Raw genomic sequence first — 14,299 nt, 5'->3', positions numbered from 1 at the left:
CCCGGCCTGGGGGAGAGTGGCCCCGGGGACTGCAGCCCCTTCCGCTCTGTGGGGCTCCTGGGAAGTCGGGAGCAGAAAGAAATGCCAAAATAGGATTAAGGCAATCGTGGCATTTTGTTTGTCTATTTAAATTAAATAGACCTCATTTCTTAGAGCAGTTTTAGGTTTCCAGAAAAATCGTGCAGGAAGTACAGAGATCTCCCAAAGGCGCCCTCTCCCCCCGCCACCCCCTCCCCTTCCTCTGTTAACCCCTCACCTTGGTGGGATTCATTTGCTACAACTGAGGGACCTACACGAACAGGGATGCACCAACCCCCCTGAGCTGTACCTGCGATGGGTTTGGACACGTGTGTAATGCCATGTGCCATGTCCTGGCAACCCTCGGTGCCCTGTGTTCATTCCGACTTCAACCCCTGAGCCCTGTGCTGTCCCCACAATTTTACCTCTTCCAGAGTGTCGCAGAGTTGGAATCCTACAGAGGGTCGCCTTATCAGATTGCCTTTTTCCATGTCTTCACGGCTTGGTGGTTCATGTCTTTGCAGCACTAAATGACACTCCCAGCCTCTCTCCCTTCTGAGTGAGACGGACCGCACTCTCGAGTGTGCATCTGCTGAGCACCCAACCTCCATACCTTGTGGCCTTTCTTTTGCCTTCTGAAACAGCCTGCACCCCGTCTATGGAGTATGTATCTCTCTAAATAAATCTATCTTTACGCCAAGAAAAAAACGACACTCCTCTGTCTGGATGGACCATAATTTATTCTCCGTTCACCTACTGAAGGATGTTGTCTTGCTTCCAAGTTTGGGTATTTATGGATAAAGCTGCTGTAAACATCCCTGTGCAGAAGCATGACAGTAAGGCAGGCCCAGGAGGGCTGGCAGGGCCTGGGGGTACAGCAACCACTGGCTCCCACCTTTCTTTCTGAGGACTTGGTATTCCCCTGCATGCTCCAGAAGGACCCCCCAGCCAGGAGGCTCAGCTTGGGTGTCTGCACCGCCTCAAACTGTGCCCCTCTGGGCACCAGTCCTAATCCCACAGGCCTCAGTTTACTCTCTATAAATCAGAGATGCAAGATCCCCCTCCGAGGCCAGTGGCAGGGAAGAAGTGTCCCCTGGCATAAGAGTCTCTGTGGTAAGGGGTGGTGGGCTCTGTGTGGAGGTAGGGTGCTGTGTGAAGGTGCCCCAGTGCTTCCTCAGGCCACTCGGCCTCCTGAGTTCCCCACATCACACGTGACCTTGACCTTCCTCACACCTGGAACCCTGGGGTGGCTCCTCCTTCCCTTCTGCAGAGGGCGGCCTGTCCTGGGGGGTGTTCAGCACAGGTGAGCTGTCCCCTCCTACCTGCCTGAGTGCTTTCCCATCTAGGCCTGACTTCTGAGCTCAGAGAGGCTGAGCAGAGTTTGGTCCAGGAGAGAGTCCTTGTCACAAGCACTGGCCCACTTCCTGTCTCATGGCTCTGCTTGTTCTGGACATTGCACATATGATCAACTCATAAACATGCAGTTAGGGGCACAGACCCTGCAACACAGTTGAAAATCTGGACGTAACTTACGGTTGGCTCTCCGTATCCGCAGTTACGCAGCGCTGGACTCACCACTGGCAGATCCAGTAGGGCTGCCGTTCATATTTAGTGAAAAAAATTCTGTGTAAGTGGCCCCGCACATTCAAGCTCATGTTGTTTGAGGGTCAGCTGTAAACGGAGTCATCCGCTACGTGGTGTTTTGCACTTGGCTTCTTTCCCTGAACATGTTTTAGAGGTTCACCCACAGCTGTAGCCTGAGTCAGTCTTTCTGAGGCCCTTTTCGCCGACTAGTTTGTCGGTGTCTGTCCCCCACTGGAACGGAAGCTTCCCAAGGGCAAGGATGTTGCTCACCAGTGTATTCCCAGCCTCCCAGGTGCTGGGAAACCAGCAGGTGCTCAGCAAATGGCTCCTGACTGACTGGCCCGTCTCCAGGGAGGTGTGAGTCCCTAGCCTCCGGTGGCACCCCCTTTCACCTTCTGTGTGTGCTGTCACCCACTCCTCCCCAGCTGGGCTGGCATCTGCGACGCCTCCCAAGTCCCACGTGGGACGAGTTTCCCATCTGTCTCCCAGCAGTCTCCGGGAGGGCTTCACTCCTGGGAGCTCGCACACAAGCCGCGCCCAGCACGATGCACTCTCTCCCTGGCATTTCGGCGCCTCTCTGTGCCTCAGCTTCCTCATCTGTCAAACGGGGCAAGAGAACCCTACTCAAGGTTCCAGGAGGACTGAATAAGCTGAAAGGCATCAAGTGACTAGAATAACACGTGGCTCGGCACATGCTGTATTATTACTGGTCTGTGAGATTAAGGAGGTCTGGGGGGGCGCCAGTCTGCACGCAGTCAAGTCAGCAGATGTTTTAAGTTAAAAGACAGGCTGTCATTCCAAATACCAGGCTGGTGCTGTGTGACTTCAGGCAAAAGGCTCAGCCTCTCCGTGCCTCGGGTTCCTCTTCAGGTAGGCACATAGGGGTCATACGGTGCCTGCTCCTTAGGGCGGGAGAAAAGACTAAATGAGTTAACACGTGTGACACGGAGCAGCGCCTGGAAGTGTCAGCTGTCAGGATGATTCTTTTCGCTGCGAGGAGGCGAGTTGACAGCGGCCTGGCGGACGCGGCGGGGAAGCCCCGTCCCCGCCCCAAGCCCCGCCCAAGCCCCGCCCCGCCCCGCGCCCCCGCCTCGCCCAGAAGGAGTTTTTGTCCGCAGCCGGCCGCCGTCAGCCACCGCTCTCCACTTCCGCCTTCGCCCACGTGGTTCGGCTCGGGCTCAGTCCGCGGCGGCGTGAGTGGGGCCGGGTCGAGGCGCGCCCCTCTGGTCCCGGCGGGGGTGGCCGGGGTCTCTCCGACTCCCAAGGGAAAGCTTGCGGGGCGAGGAGAGAGTACGGTGGGGAAGGAAGAACTGGGGAGGTCAGAGGTCAGCCTGGGGGTCAGGGGGCGTCGGAGGTTATCATCGGGCGGGGCTGGAGCGCGAGGGGGCTCGAAAGGAGGTTAGAGTTCAGGAGGGACGGAGCTGGAGCGTAAGGGGTCCCGGGGGCGTCAGAGTTCAGAAGGGGCGGGGCTGGAGCGTGGGGGTTGTCTGAGTTCAGGAGGGGCGGGCTGCTGTGTAGGGAGTGCCGGGGAGGTCAGGGGTCAAGAGGGCCCGGGCAAGTGCGTCCCGGGTGAGGTCAGGGGTCGGGCGCGTGCCCCCCCCGCCCCCCCCGGCCCTGCATGGGGCTCTCCAGCCTGCGGGCGGCGGCCTGGGCCCTGAGGAGAGCCAGCGGACCGTGGACCCCGCGCCTGGGACCGCGCCTCCTCTGGTAATGACAGCGCACTTGTCCGTGACCGGGGGGTAGCACGCTGGCCCGCCCTGAGCCTGACTGCATGCCGGCGCAGCGCCAAGCCCTGATCGCGTGAAGTGCTGTCATTGCCCCCTTTCTCGGACAGTGAAACCGAGGCCCACGTTGGTGGTTGTGCGAGGTCTCCGATTAGCGCCCAACCGCCGTTTGAACACCTCGTGGTCAGTCCGGGGTGTCTCCCGGATCACGCTGCCACCATGGCTCCTTCCCTGAACTCTGCTGTGTTGCTCACGCCTGCCGTGTCTCTCCAGTTTGCCCCCCATGGCAGGGAACGGGGAGGCGCTGGCACCGGTGGGGGCCAGGCAGGAGCAGGGCACAAAGGCCCGCAGCGGCTGGCAGGGCGCGGCCAGGACCTGGGAGGAAACAGCGCAGCAGGCCAAGAAGCTCAAGAGCAGCGAGGACGGGGAGCAGCCCCGCAAGCTGCCCAAGAGGAAGATTGTGCTGCTCATGGCCTATTCCGGGAAGGGCTACCACGGCATGCAGGTGAGGGCGCCCGTAGCCGGGCAGACCGGCTTCTCTCCTGGCCGCTGCCTGCTTTGCGTAGGGACCTCAGAGGGACAGTCAGGCTTCCAGGGAGGCCAAGTCAGGAAACGGCAGAAAGCGGGGTCTTCACCTGTTCACCTGTTCCTGTGGCTCCCGTCAAGCCAGATCTACATTCGAATCCAAGCAGCTTTGAGCCCTGCTTCGTCCCTGTGAGATGTGTGCCCTGGTGTTCCCGAGTCTCCCAGGGTGGTTAAGGGCCCCGCCCCGCTGTTGACCAGCGACGTGGCCTTGGGTACGTGACTGGAGCTCTCGGTGCCTCATTTTTAAGCGCTGATTTTATGAGGCATGACGGTTCACGAGGCTGAGCCACGCTGTGCTGCTGCGCCCCAGGACCCAGGACAGTGCCAGAGAAGCTCAGGAGTGAGACCCTGTTACTGTCTGTCTGTGGGTTTGCAGCACTTGAGAATCCCTCCCTAGCCCGGCGACGTGACCCTTTCCTGAAAGGCAGAGGGTCCAGGTGCCCTGACAGATGGACCGACTTGCTTCTTGCTCCTTGTGGTCGACTCTGTGGCTCTTAAACTTGGGTTCCTTGTTCTTTAAATTTCTCTAAGCTTGACTCACAGGAAGGAATTCACTGCTGCGCAGAGTATCTGATACCCAAGTTTTCGAAAACAGTGCCCAGTCTCACCAGGTGCTACGATAACCTTTACTATGAATAACGATAGTAGTAAGATACTTGGTATCCTGTTTGGTTTTTTTTTTAACGTTTCGGTTGCACCCATGAAACTAATTTGATGACCACTGGTGGATTGTGGTGGAGGGCAGAAACGCTGCTTCAGTCTAACTTAGCGGAACAGACAACCCACCTCTGCTCCTCTTTGTGGATGTTTACATGTGTTTCTGAGCGTGATTTTGGTTCCTGTGTTTTTGCCTTATGCGCCGTCTGGAGAATGTTGCCAGTGTCTCATCAACTTCTGTTTGCCTCAGTTTCTCCGTGAGGAAAATGGGGGTAGAGCGTGGCCATAGTTCCCAGGGCGGACGGAAGGACAAATACGTGGAGGGGTTGTCATCCCTGTTTCTTAACGTCCATTCCAAGCCTTTGAGACGCATTTGTAACATTTGAGTGAAGGGATTGGACCTAAGTTGCAGTGGGAACCGCGAGGTAGACTTTGGGAAGAACCTCCCCACCCTGGTGAGTCTTGGCAAAGTGCTTGTTGGCCTGTGTCCCTTGTGCTGCAGAGGTTTTCTTTGAGAAGGTCAGGGTGGTGATCCTGCCCATGTCATCGGGTCCTGTGCGCCCTGGACTATGACTGTGCTGCAGCTCGCACTCAGCCATCCCCACCACCTGGGTGCTGGCAGCGTCCTGGGGTGAGGTCCTGCTTTAGCAGAGGGGCTTGTGCCCTGTGGTGGAAGGGGGTGCTCTCCTGGAGTGATGAGGGTAGGGGTTCCCTGGGGTGATGAGGGAGGGGGTCCCTGGGGTGATGAGGGTAGGGGTTCCCTGGGGTGATGAGGGAGGGGGTCCCTGGGGTGATGAGGGAGGGGGTCCCTGGGGTGATGAGGGTAGGGGGTCCCTGGGGTGATGAGGGTAGGGGTTCCCTGGGGTGATGAGGGAGGGGGTCCCTGGGGTGATGCGGGCGGGGGTCCTTGCAGACAAATGGGTCTCCGGCAGGAGGGATGCTGGTTTCACATCGGAACATGTTGGGGAAATGATGTCTCAGGTGATGCCCACTGTTGGCTGTCCAGGTTGGGAGTTTCTAGGACTGGGCGCCCTCAGGTGGCTTTCCTGCTCCCGTGGGAGGGAACATGCTACAGGGTCTCTCTGTGGCCACAGGTGTGGCCCCCAGGCTGCTGGGTGCCAGCACACCACACATGCCCCTACCTGGACCAGCTCCACCCAGGGCCCCTTGTGGGTAGCGACTGAGTGAAAAACACTGTCTTCTCCTCAGAGGAATGCTGGGTCCTCGCAATTCAAGACCATTGAAGATGACCTGGTGTCCGCCCTGGTCCGGTCAGGCTGTATTCCTGAGAATCATGGGGAAGACATGAGGAAGATGTCCTTCCAGCGCTGTGCTCGGACAGACAAGGTAGGTGGCCGTCCCCGCCCCACCCCCGCAGGTGGCAACAGCACCGAAACCCGCCGGTCTGTCTTGGGGTTTGTCTTTACCCCACTTCTATCTTGGCATCTTTCTCCATCAAGATTCTTTTGGTTACGAATGAGACGTACAAATCTAACTAGTCTGAGTGGAAAGAAAGTTGTTGCCTCATGTAACTAAGCTCCTCGGGCATTTCCGGTTCAGGTGTGGCTGGATCTAGGTGCTCGCTGCCCCCAGAGCCTGCGTCCTGTCAGCCTGTGCCTTCTCTGTCGCTCCTGCAGGTGGCACGGTGGCCACAACACCTGCCTTAGATCCACTTTCTCAGGCTCGCGACACAAGGAGGGCCGTGTGGCCGCAGAAGCACAGCCTGTTTGTAATGTTAAATTTTCCAGTAGCCACAGTCCAGAGGGAAAAGGAAACAGATGAAATTGGTTTCCATAATCAATTTCATTTAACTGAGTATATCCAAGGTAGTCTCCTGTCAGTGCGCAATCCACATAAAAAATGACGAATGGGAAATATTTTCCATTCTGGGAGTGTGAGTTCCAAGTCTGTGAAACCCAGCGCGTGTGGTACGCTCACAGCATCCCCACCACACAGGCCGCCCTCTCCTGGGTTCAGGAGTCACGGGTGGCTGTGGCCCAGCGCTGCCCATGCAGAGTCACAAGGTCAAGTCCTGCTGTCTGATTGGCTCTCGCATCCGTCCTGGGCTCAGCCACTGGCTGATCCTGCCCTGTCGTGTTCCCAGCCATGGGTCTGGCGTGGGCAGGGGCCCCCAAAGGAGAATGGAGGGGTGACGCTGAGATGGGGCCCAGTGCCAGGCGGGTAGGACAACAGGAAGTTCTTCTCTAGTAGATAAAAAAAATTGACACGCTCTCTGTGCCTCTCACCCTGCTCTCTGAGACCCTGGCCCTCAAAGCACCTCTCCTGCCACCTAAGGTCAGTGGGAGCCGATGTGCACGTAGCTCTTTGTGGGCCAGGGTCCCGGGAATCTGAATGATGTCTAGTTTCAAAGGTACACACATTCCCTGGGATCCGCAGACCCAGGCCAGAACCCCAGAGCTGGAGCTGCTCTCCTTGTTTTTAATTCTTCCACTTACAGCTCTCTGGTTATTTTCAAGGCAGAAGGAAAAAAAAGGTCTACCTGCGCTAAGGAAGGGAGCATCTCAAAATATAGTGCTAGCATTTGTTTTAATTTCCACTGTTATTAGAGAGACTTTCATTCTAATGTTTTCCTTCTTACAAATGGAGAAACCAAAAGAATCAGAAAACCTCCAATCCTGACATCCCATGCATCCAGCCCGCTGCGAGAACAAATGATCATCTTGGGTTAGTTTTTGTTTCAGATTTTTTTAAAAAAGCTTTATTGAGCTATAACTCCCTCCCATACAGTCCGCTCGTTTAGAGTACAATTCAGCGGATCTCGTCTTTTCTCAGAGTTGCGTAGCCATCACCGCGGTCAACCTTAGAACGTTTTCATTGTCCCTAAAAGGCCCCTGAAACTATCCTCCCCACCCCACTGAAATCTCCGGAATATTCTCATTTCAACACGTAACCAACATAAGAAGGTTAGGAGTGAGAGGGGTGAGAAGTATTTCCGTTCCGTTTTGTTTTTCCTACCAAGTGTTTGAGACCTGCCCTGTGCTTCCCGTCCACAGCGCCTCACTTCAGGACAGCCGTTCCCTGCCCTCAGGCCGCACACGCGGCCGGGTGCCTTGGTGTTGGAGGGTGTGGTTCTGGGAAACGGTGCACTTGGCCGCGTGGCATCTCACCAGTTTATTTTTTGCACGCCTGCCTCTTCTTTTTTTTTTATCTCTGCAACTTTTTATTTGGAAAACCTTCAGACCTTTAGAAGTCTCAGGAGCCATGTGTGAATACCCAATAATCTCTCCTTGGATTCAGCAGTGTGAAATTTTTTTGGCCAAATTTGATTTCTATCTGACTCCTTTTTTGCCTCTGATTGGAACCATTTGAGAGTAAGTTGCACCGTCCTCCCCCTTCACCCCGAAATATGTCACCTGAGTCGCCTATGAGCAGTGGTGTCCCCGGGCAACACCTGAATGTAACTGTCACCCATGGGAAATTTAACCTCGACATGTTACCGCTTCTAACGTGCTTTGGGTTTGGGCGTGATCCAGCCTCTAACCCAGGGTCCAGGGCTGCGTTCAGCCATCCTCTCTTTTGAGTTTCCTTTAACTGAAAACGGTCTCCTTGTCTCCGTTCTGCCCTTCCTGACGTGGTGTCTTCGGCGAGTTCGGGCTGGTTATTTTGAAGCAGGTCCTCCGGCTGCATTTGTCTGACTGTTCTCATGACTAGGTCCAGACTCAAAACGTTTTTGGGGGCAGGGGCAGTACACGGGTTCCACGATATTCTATTTTCTTTGCATACATCTTAAAACCTTTCTTAGAAAATGGGATTGCAGTAAGCAGAAAGGTGCATCCAGTGTGAGTGCAAAGTAAAACAGTTGACTCTCCGGGGACACCTGGGCTGTCTCCTCCTAGGTCAGCACGCGGGACTCTGTCCACATCCCGGGAGCCCTCCTCGGCCACCTTGCGAATAGCCCCTCCCCTCCCGCTAGGCCTCACCCCTACTCTGATTTGATGGAAACTTCCTTTAGAAAAAAGGCTCAATACACAGATGTTAACGTGCACTCGTCCCCAGCGCAGAGACTGATCGGTTTGCCTGCGTAACCAGCACCCGTCCCCACAGAATGACTGCTATTGTGATGTAGGTGGCCATCTCTTCCTCGCTTTGCCCCAGAGTTCGTTCGATTCCGTTGCATTTTCTTTTCCCCTGAGTCCTTGAGAGTCACACCCAAGGTGGGACTTTATTTCCTATCTGCATGGTGTTGTACGTCCCCTAGTTCCTGTCTTGTTGGGTTTGAGGGTCACTTACGATATCTTGTGAGCTCTGCTGCCCACCCTTGGCGTGCAGAGCACCCTTCTCATATCTGATCAGTCCCTTCAGGTGTGTTTCTGAAACCAGAAGTCCCGTGAAGGATGTCATGTTTGCACGGTCCTTCTGCCAAAGAGGCCGACCTGCCGAGGGTCATGCTAGAAGAGCGGGCCCCACTGACCCTGCCTTCTGCTTCCTTTGCAGGGGGTGTCTGCGGCCGGCCAGGTCGTGTCCCTCAAGGTGTGGCTGGTCGACGACATTTTAGACAAGATCAACAGCCACCTCCCATCTCAGATCCGGATACTGGGTAAGCCCCGCCACCCAGGGCTGCGCCGCAGGTGGTGGCCAGTCTGGTGGTGTCCGGTCTGGCAGAGACACACAACTTCTTCTTTCCCTTAATGCCCCTGGTGTCTGTAGATAAGAGTGGTTGTAAGTCACCTTGGAAAAAGAGTCCAGTGTCCCCGCCTCCTCCAGGAAGGGACACGTGGGATAGACAGACATGGAAGGTCCACCCCTGCTCCTTCTCCGTGCTACACACGCCTGTAGTAACTGGATGCTTGCATGTGAAAGTCTGGATTTTTTTGGGGGGGGGTTTTGTTTTGGAGGGGGAGGTAATTTGGTTTGTTTGTTTAATGGAAGTGCTGGGAATTGAACTCAGGACCTCTTGCACGCTAAGTATGCGCTCTACCTCTGAGCTATCCCCTCCTGCCTCGTGAAAGTCCAGTTTGATAAAGTTGAAATGGGGGCAGTCATTCGCTTTCGTAGCAAGGCCTGATACGAGGTATTTAGGTCTTGTTCGTTTAAAAAAATCCAGCCTGACTCCCTCTGCCGTCTAAGTGGCGTGTCTGTGCCGTTCATGGTTGGTGCAGCGGTGGGGTCCGGGTGCAGAGCTTCCTCCCGTTTCTCTGTGTCCCGTCTGTTACTTGTTCCCCTTTCCTTTCCCCCCTCCTTTTGGATTAAGCAATGTTTTCCATAGTTCCATTTAATTATCACCTGGGCTAGCTTATTAGCTATGACTGGCTCTGGGTTTTTTAGTGACTGTTTTGGGGTTTAAAGCGAGGGTTGGCTACTTTTTTCTGTAGAGGGCCAGGTGGTAAGATGTTTTAGGCTTTGTGGCCCACAGATTACTTTCTGTGTTGCATCTTCTTCCTTTTTTTTAACCACTCTTTCAGGCTTAGCTCAGAGGCTGTACAAAAATGGCCCTGGTTTTGGTCCCCGCTTGCCAGTTCCCGGGTTAAAGCATCAGTCGCTCACACAGCCTCTGCCAGGTGCAGTCATGCCACCTCGTGAGTAGTCCAAAACCTGCGACCCAGGCCTGCATCTCTGCCCTCTTGGCCTGGGGGCTCTGCGGATCTGTCTGTCAGGTCTACGAATAGGACAGCCCCCACACTACATGGTTGTTGTTTTTCCTTTAAGCAGCCAAGTGAAAAAACATTTCACTGATTTTAAAATGGGAGTATAGCCACATATTTAACTGTACAACTACAAAGCTTTAATAAATGTGTATACTTGTAAAATTATCCCAACTGAGACAGTGAGCCTGTCCCCCAGCCCCTGAAGACGGTAGCCCTCCCCCCACCGCCCCGTTCCTCACCAGGCAGCCACTCCTCTGCTTTCTGTCACTGACGTTACTCTGTGTTTCTTGACGTTAATAGAAATAGGATCACAGAGAACGTATTCCTTTTTGTCTGGCCTCTTTCATAGAGCCACACGTTGCACGTGTCTCCCATTTGCTCCATTTTACTGCTGCGAGGCTGGGTTTATGTCGTTTATCCGCTTACCTTCTAGGGAGCATTAGCGGTGGTTCCAGTGTGGGGGTGTTACTTCACTTAGAATGATGATCTCTAGGTCCATCCATGTTGCTGCAAATGACATTATTTCATTCTTTTTTATGGCTGAGTAGTATTCCATTGTATAGATATACCGCAATTTCTTTATCCAGTCATCTGTCAATGGACATTTAGCCAAAATTGCGTTCTTAATGCTGGACAAAAAACAAAAATAAGACCACCCCAGATCAAACATGACAGCAGAGACAGAAGATGGGGTGCAGTGCAGATGCAGCTGTGAACCAGCAGCCCCAGGGCTGGGCCATCCTGCCCGGAGAAGGGAGTGGGTCCACATCAACCCTTGTAAATGGAGCTGGAGTTGGCCTTGAAGTCGAACGCCTTGTGAGGTTGAATCCTCGTAACCTGGTGGCCCTGCAGTCTCGGGTCATGACCTCAGTGTGAGGCCAGCCAGGCAATGCAGTGTGCCCAGGACAAGGAGGGCGCTTCTTGGTCCCCGGCTCCTGGACACCATCCCTGCTGACCTGCTATTCTTCCAGAAGTTTTCTGTACAGAGACAGACAGCATCCATATGTTTGCATTCTTCTCACAGCTGGATTCCCCCTGCATATAGGCCTTCATTTGGCCTTTCTTGTTTCAGTTACTGGTCACAGATCTTTGTGTGGCACCTGCCGGGTCAGTGGCGCCCAGAAGCGGGGGCCTCGGCTCCGGGGGCTCGCTGCCTGGACATCGGGACTGCGCGTGTCCAGAGCACATTATCTTCCCGTCGCTGGACTTTTCTGATTGTCTTTTGCTGTTGAATGTGCTGTGGCCTCCTCTGCAGGGCGGCTCCGGGTCAGAGGCCCGCGGCTGGTGCTTCTGTCTGTGGGCCGGCGGCGCCAGGTCGCACCGCCCTTTGCTGACCCTGGGTTTTAACAAACACTTACGTTTTCCTTGTGCTGCTCTGTTCAGCTCTGAGACTGAGCATCCTGCAGGCGAAGAGCTGAGTGCATGAAAGCCAGGTCTCTCCTGGGCCCCCCCGGGCTCGGGAGGTGAGCAGCCGGTGCCCCGCCCCGGTCAGGGTGGTGTTTCTCATGGCCTCCTCTCCCCGCAGGGCTGAAGAGGGTCACGGGCGGCTTCAACTCCAAGAACAAGTGCGACGCCAGGACCTACTTCTACATGCTGCCCACGTTCGCCTTCGCGCACAAGGACCACGATGTGCAGGACGAGACCTACCGGCTGAGTGCGGACACCTTGCGGCACGTGAACCGGCTCCTCGCCTGCTACAAGGGCACCCACAACTTCCACAACTTCACCTCGCAGAAGGGGCCCCGGGAGCCCAGCGCCCGGCGCTACATCCTGGACATGTTCTGTGAGGAGCCCTTCGTGCGGGAGGGCATGGAGTTCGCGGTGATCAAGGTCAAGGGCCAGAGCTTCATGACGCACCAGATCCGGAAGATGGTGGGCCTGGTGGTGGCCATTGTCAAGGGCTACGCGCCCGAGAGCGAGCTGGAGCGCAGCTGGGGGGAGGCCAAGGTGGACGTGCCCAAGGCGCCCGGGCTCGGCCTGGTGCTGGAGCGTGTGCACTTTGAGAAGTACAACCAGCGCTTCGGCCGCGACGGGCTGCACGAGCCGCTGGACTGGGCGCGGGAGGAGGCGGAGGCCGCGGCCTTCAAGGAGCAGCACATCTACCCCACCATCATCAGCACCGAGCGCCACGAGAGGTCCATGGCCCAATGGCTGAGCACCCTGCCCGTGCACAACTTCAGCGCCACCGCCCTCGCGGCGGCTGGCCCAGACACCAAGGTGGGGCTGGGGGCTGGCGCTGTGGGGAAGCTGGGGGCTGTGGGAGACTGGGGGCTGGGGTCGGGGAGGCCAGGGGGACAGCCATGCGGCTAGGGGTGGAGGTGGTGGGGTCTGGCTCCCCAGGAGCTCAGCCAGGCGCTTGTCCACATTTGTCATTGTCCATGGCTAAGCTTCTGACTGACTCTGCCCCCATGTCACTGTGCCCATTGTGCAGATGAGTAAGCTCTCCCAGAGTCCCACTGATCGGGGCTCTGCCCCGCGAGCGCAGGGGCCGGGCCTGTTGTCCGAAACCTGCTAGGGGCCGGCTGGAAGGGTGGCTCACCTGTTAGCTAACTGCCAGCCTTACTCTAGAAAGGGGACATCCAGGATTCAGGGCACTGGAGCTCAGAGCAGGGGGAGTTAATATTTCACTTTAGTTCTCCATTCTTTACCCTGGGGTGAGAGGTGGCCCCAAAGCCCACGTCCTCTCACGGTGGCCCAGCAGGCTGTGAAAGGGTGAGAGTCCCACCTGCGTTTCTGGGAGAGCCCTTCCCACTGTCTAGGTGTCCAGGAAGCCAGTGTCCTCCCTCTGCGCCTGCACTTGTCAGCTCGGGGGCACACAGGTGAGGCAAGCAGGCCGGGGGACCCGATGTAAGAGCAGCAGGAGCGCAGGTCGGATGACGGTTGGCGGCCCGCGTCCCGGAGGCGGTAGGGATCAGTGGAGACTACGACAAATAGGGGAGCCTTTGTTCCACCTGAAGGGGGCTGCGGCGGCTTGGCCCCAGCCAGCAGGAGGCGGGCCCAAGTGTTGTCAGAGTGGCTGTTTTTCCAAGAGAATCTGGCATTCCAGAGTTTATGCAAAATAGTCCACTCTAAGTGTTGACAGTTACTAATTTTCTTAAGCGCCGTGAGGTCAAATCGAGCATGTGTACAGATCTGACCTGGGGCCAGACTCTGCCTCCTGCTCAATCCCACCAAGAGAGGCTTCTGACTGTTTGCCATCTGTACACAATGCTGGGGGGCCTGTCATTGTCCAGCTTTGCAGTAGCCCAAGTTTATGTTCCTAAGGTCAGTGCAGCCTCTGGGGATTTGAAGGAGCCCATTGAAGACCCTCCTCTCGCCCCCAGCTCCTGGCTTTCCCGGTTGAAGACAGGTTCTCAGACCAGTCAAGAGGAAGACAAGGAATCAGGCTGAGCCCGCCTTGGGCAGCTCTAGGGGCAGCCTTCTTTCCAGGGAGAAGTACCCAGACCCAGGCGGCGTGCTCCCCAACAGTCACATTCCTGTCTGTTCGTGCTCTGCAGGTCCCCAGCCCCCTGGAAGGCAGTGAAGGGGACGGAGACAGTGACTGAGGCACGGCCACCCCCCGGAGTGTCTTGGAGTTGGCCCACGACTCCTGCACCAGGACCCACCAGCCTGCTGTTGGCTGTTTGCCTCGGCCAGACAGGAGAGCCTGCTGGTGGCCTCCCAACCTCAGGATCTTGAGACCTGCGTCATTTTGTTTTCATCAGGGGGAAAACCTGCTGCGAATCTATTTTCAGCTCATGCGGATCTATATACACCTCGGCGTGTAAAAACACTATTTTTTTAAAGAAGCGATTTTCTTATTAAATGAGCGCAAACTTTGCTTGGTCACTTCTTTTATCTTTTTCTCGGTCTTTTCCACGGGCCTCTGATCGAGAGGGATGAAAGGAGCACTGTGTGCTGTGTTAGCAACAGACCTGGCCCCGCCTGGGCTGGGAACCGGGGAACCTGGCAAGGGCGTGTGCGGGCGCGGGGAGGCCAAGCAGGTGGGACGGCGCCTGCTGGCCGGCAGATGGGCGGAGGCTCAAGCCCAGTGGGAGGCTCTGCTCAGGACTCGCTGTCAAGCTGTCAGGATGGGGCTGGCTGCAAGCAGCAGGAGCCAGGCAGGTGGCACAGGCACACACACAA

At 56.1% G+C, this 14,299-nt stretch overlaps 1 protein-coding gene across 3 annotated transcripts; it reads left to right on the top strand.

Moving 5' to 3' along the window:
- Positions 1-2,676: 2,676 nt before the first annotated feature.
- PUS1 (pseudouridine synthase 1) lies at positions 2,677-14,002 on the top strand. Of its 3 annotated transcripts, XM_074356421.1 has the most exons (7): positions 2,955-3,309; positions 3,437-3,509; positions 3,600-3,831; positions 5,778-5,915; positions 9,024-9,126; positions 11,700-12,391; positions 13,672-14,002. In XM_074356421.1, the coding sequence occupies exons 3-7, from the start codon at positions 3,610-3,612 to the stop codon at positions 13,717-13,719; spliced, it is 1,203 nt and encodes a 400-aa protein (XP_074212522.1). In that variant the 5' UTR covers positions 2,955-3,309; positions 3,437-3,509; positions 3,600-3,609; the 3' UTR covers positions 13,720-14,002. The 3 variants fall into 3 exon arrangements, with proteins under 3 accessions (XP_074212521.1, XP_074212520.1, XP_074212522.1); XM_074356420.1 differs by lacking the exons at positions 2,955-3,309; positions 3,437-3,509 and adding an exon at positions 2,677-2,795; XM_074356419.1 differs by lacking the exon at positions 3,437-3,509 and having other exon boundaries at positions 2,954-3,309.
- The last annotated feature ends 297 nt before the right edge of the window (positions 14,003-14,299 follow it).

This window comes from Camelus bactrianus, chromosome 32 (assembly GCF_048773025.1).
Source record: "Camelus bactrianus isolate YW-2024 breed Bactrian camel chromosome 32, ASM4877302v1, whole genome shotgun sequence".
Taxonomy (NCBI): Eukaryota; Metazoa; Chordata; class Mammalia; order Artiodactyla; family Camelidae; genus Camelus; species Camelus bactrianus.
This window is presented reverse-complemented; position numbering and strand designations above follow the sequence as displayed.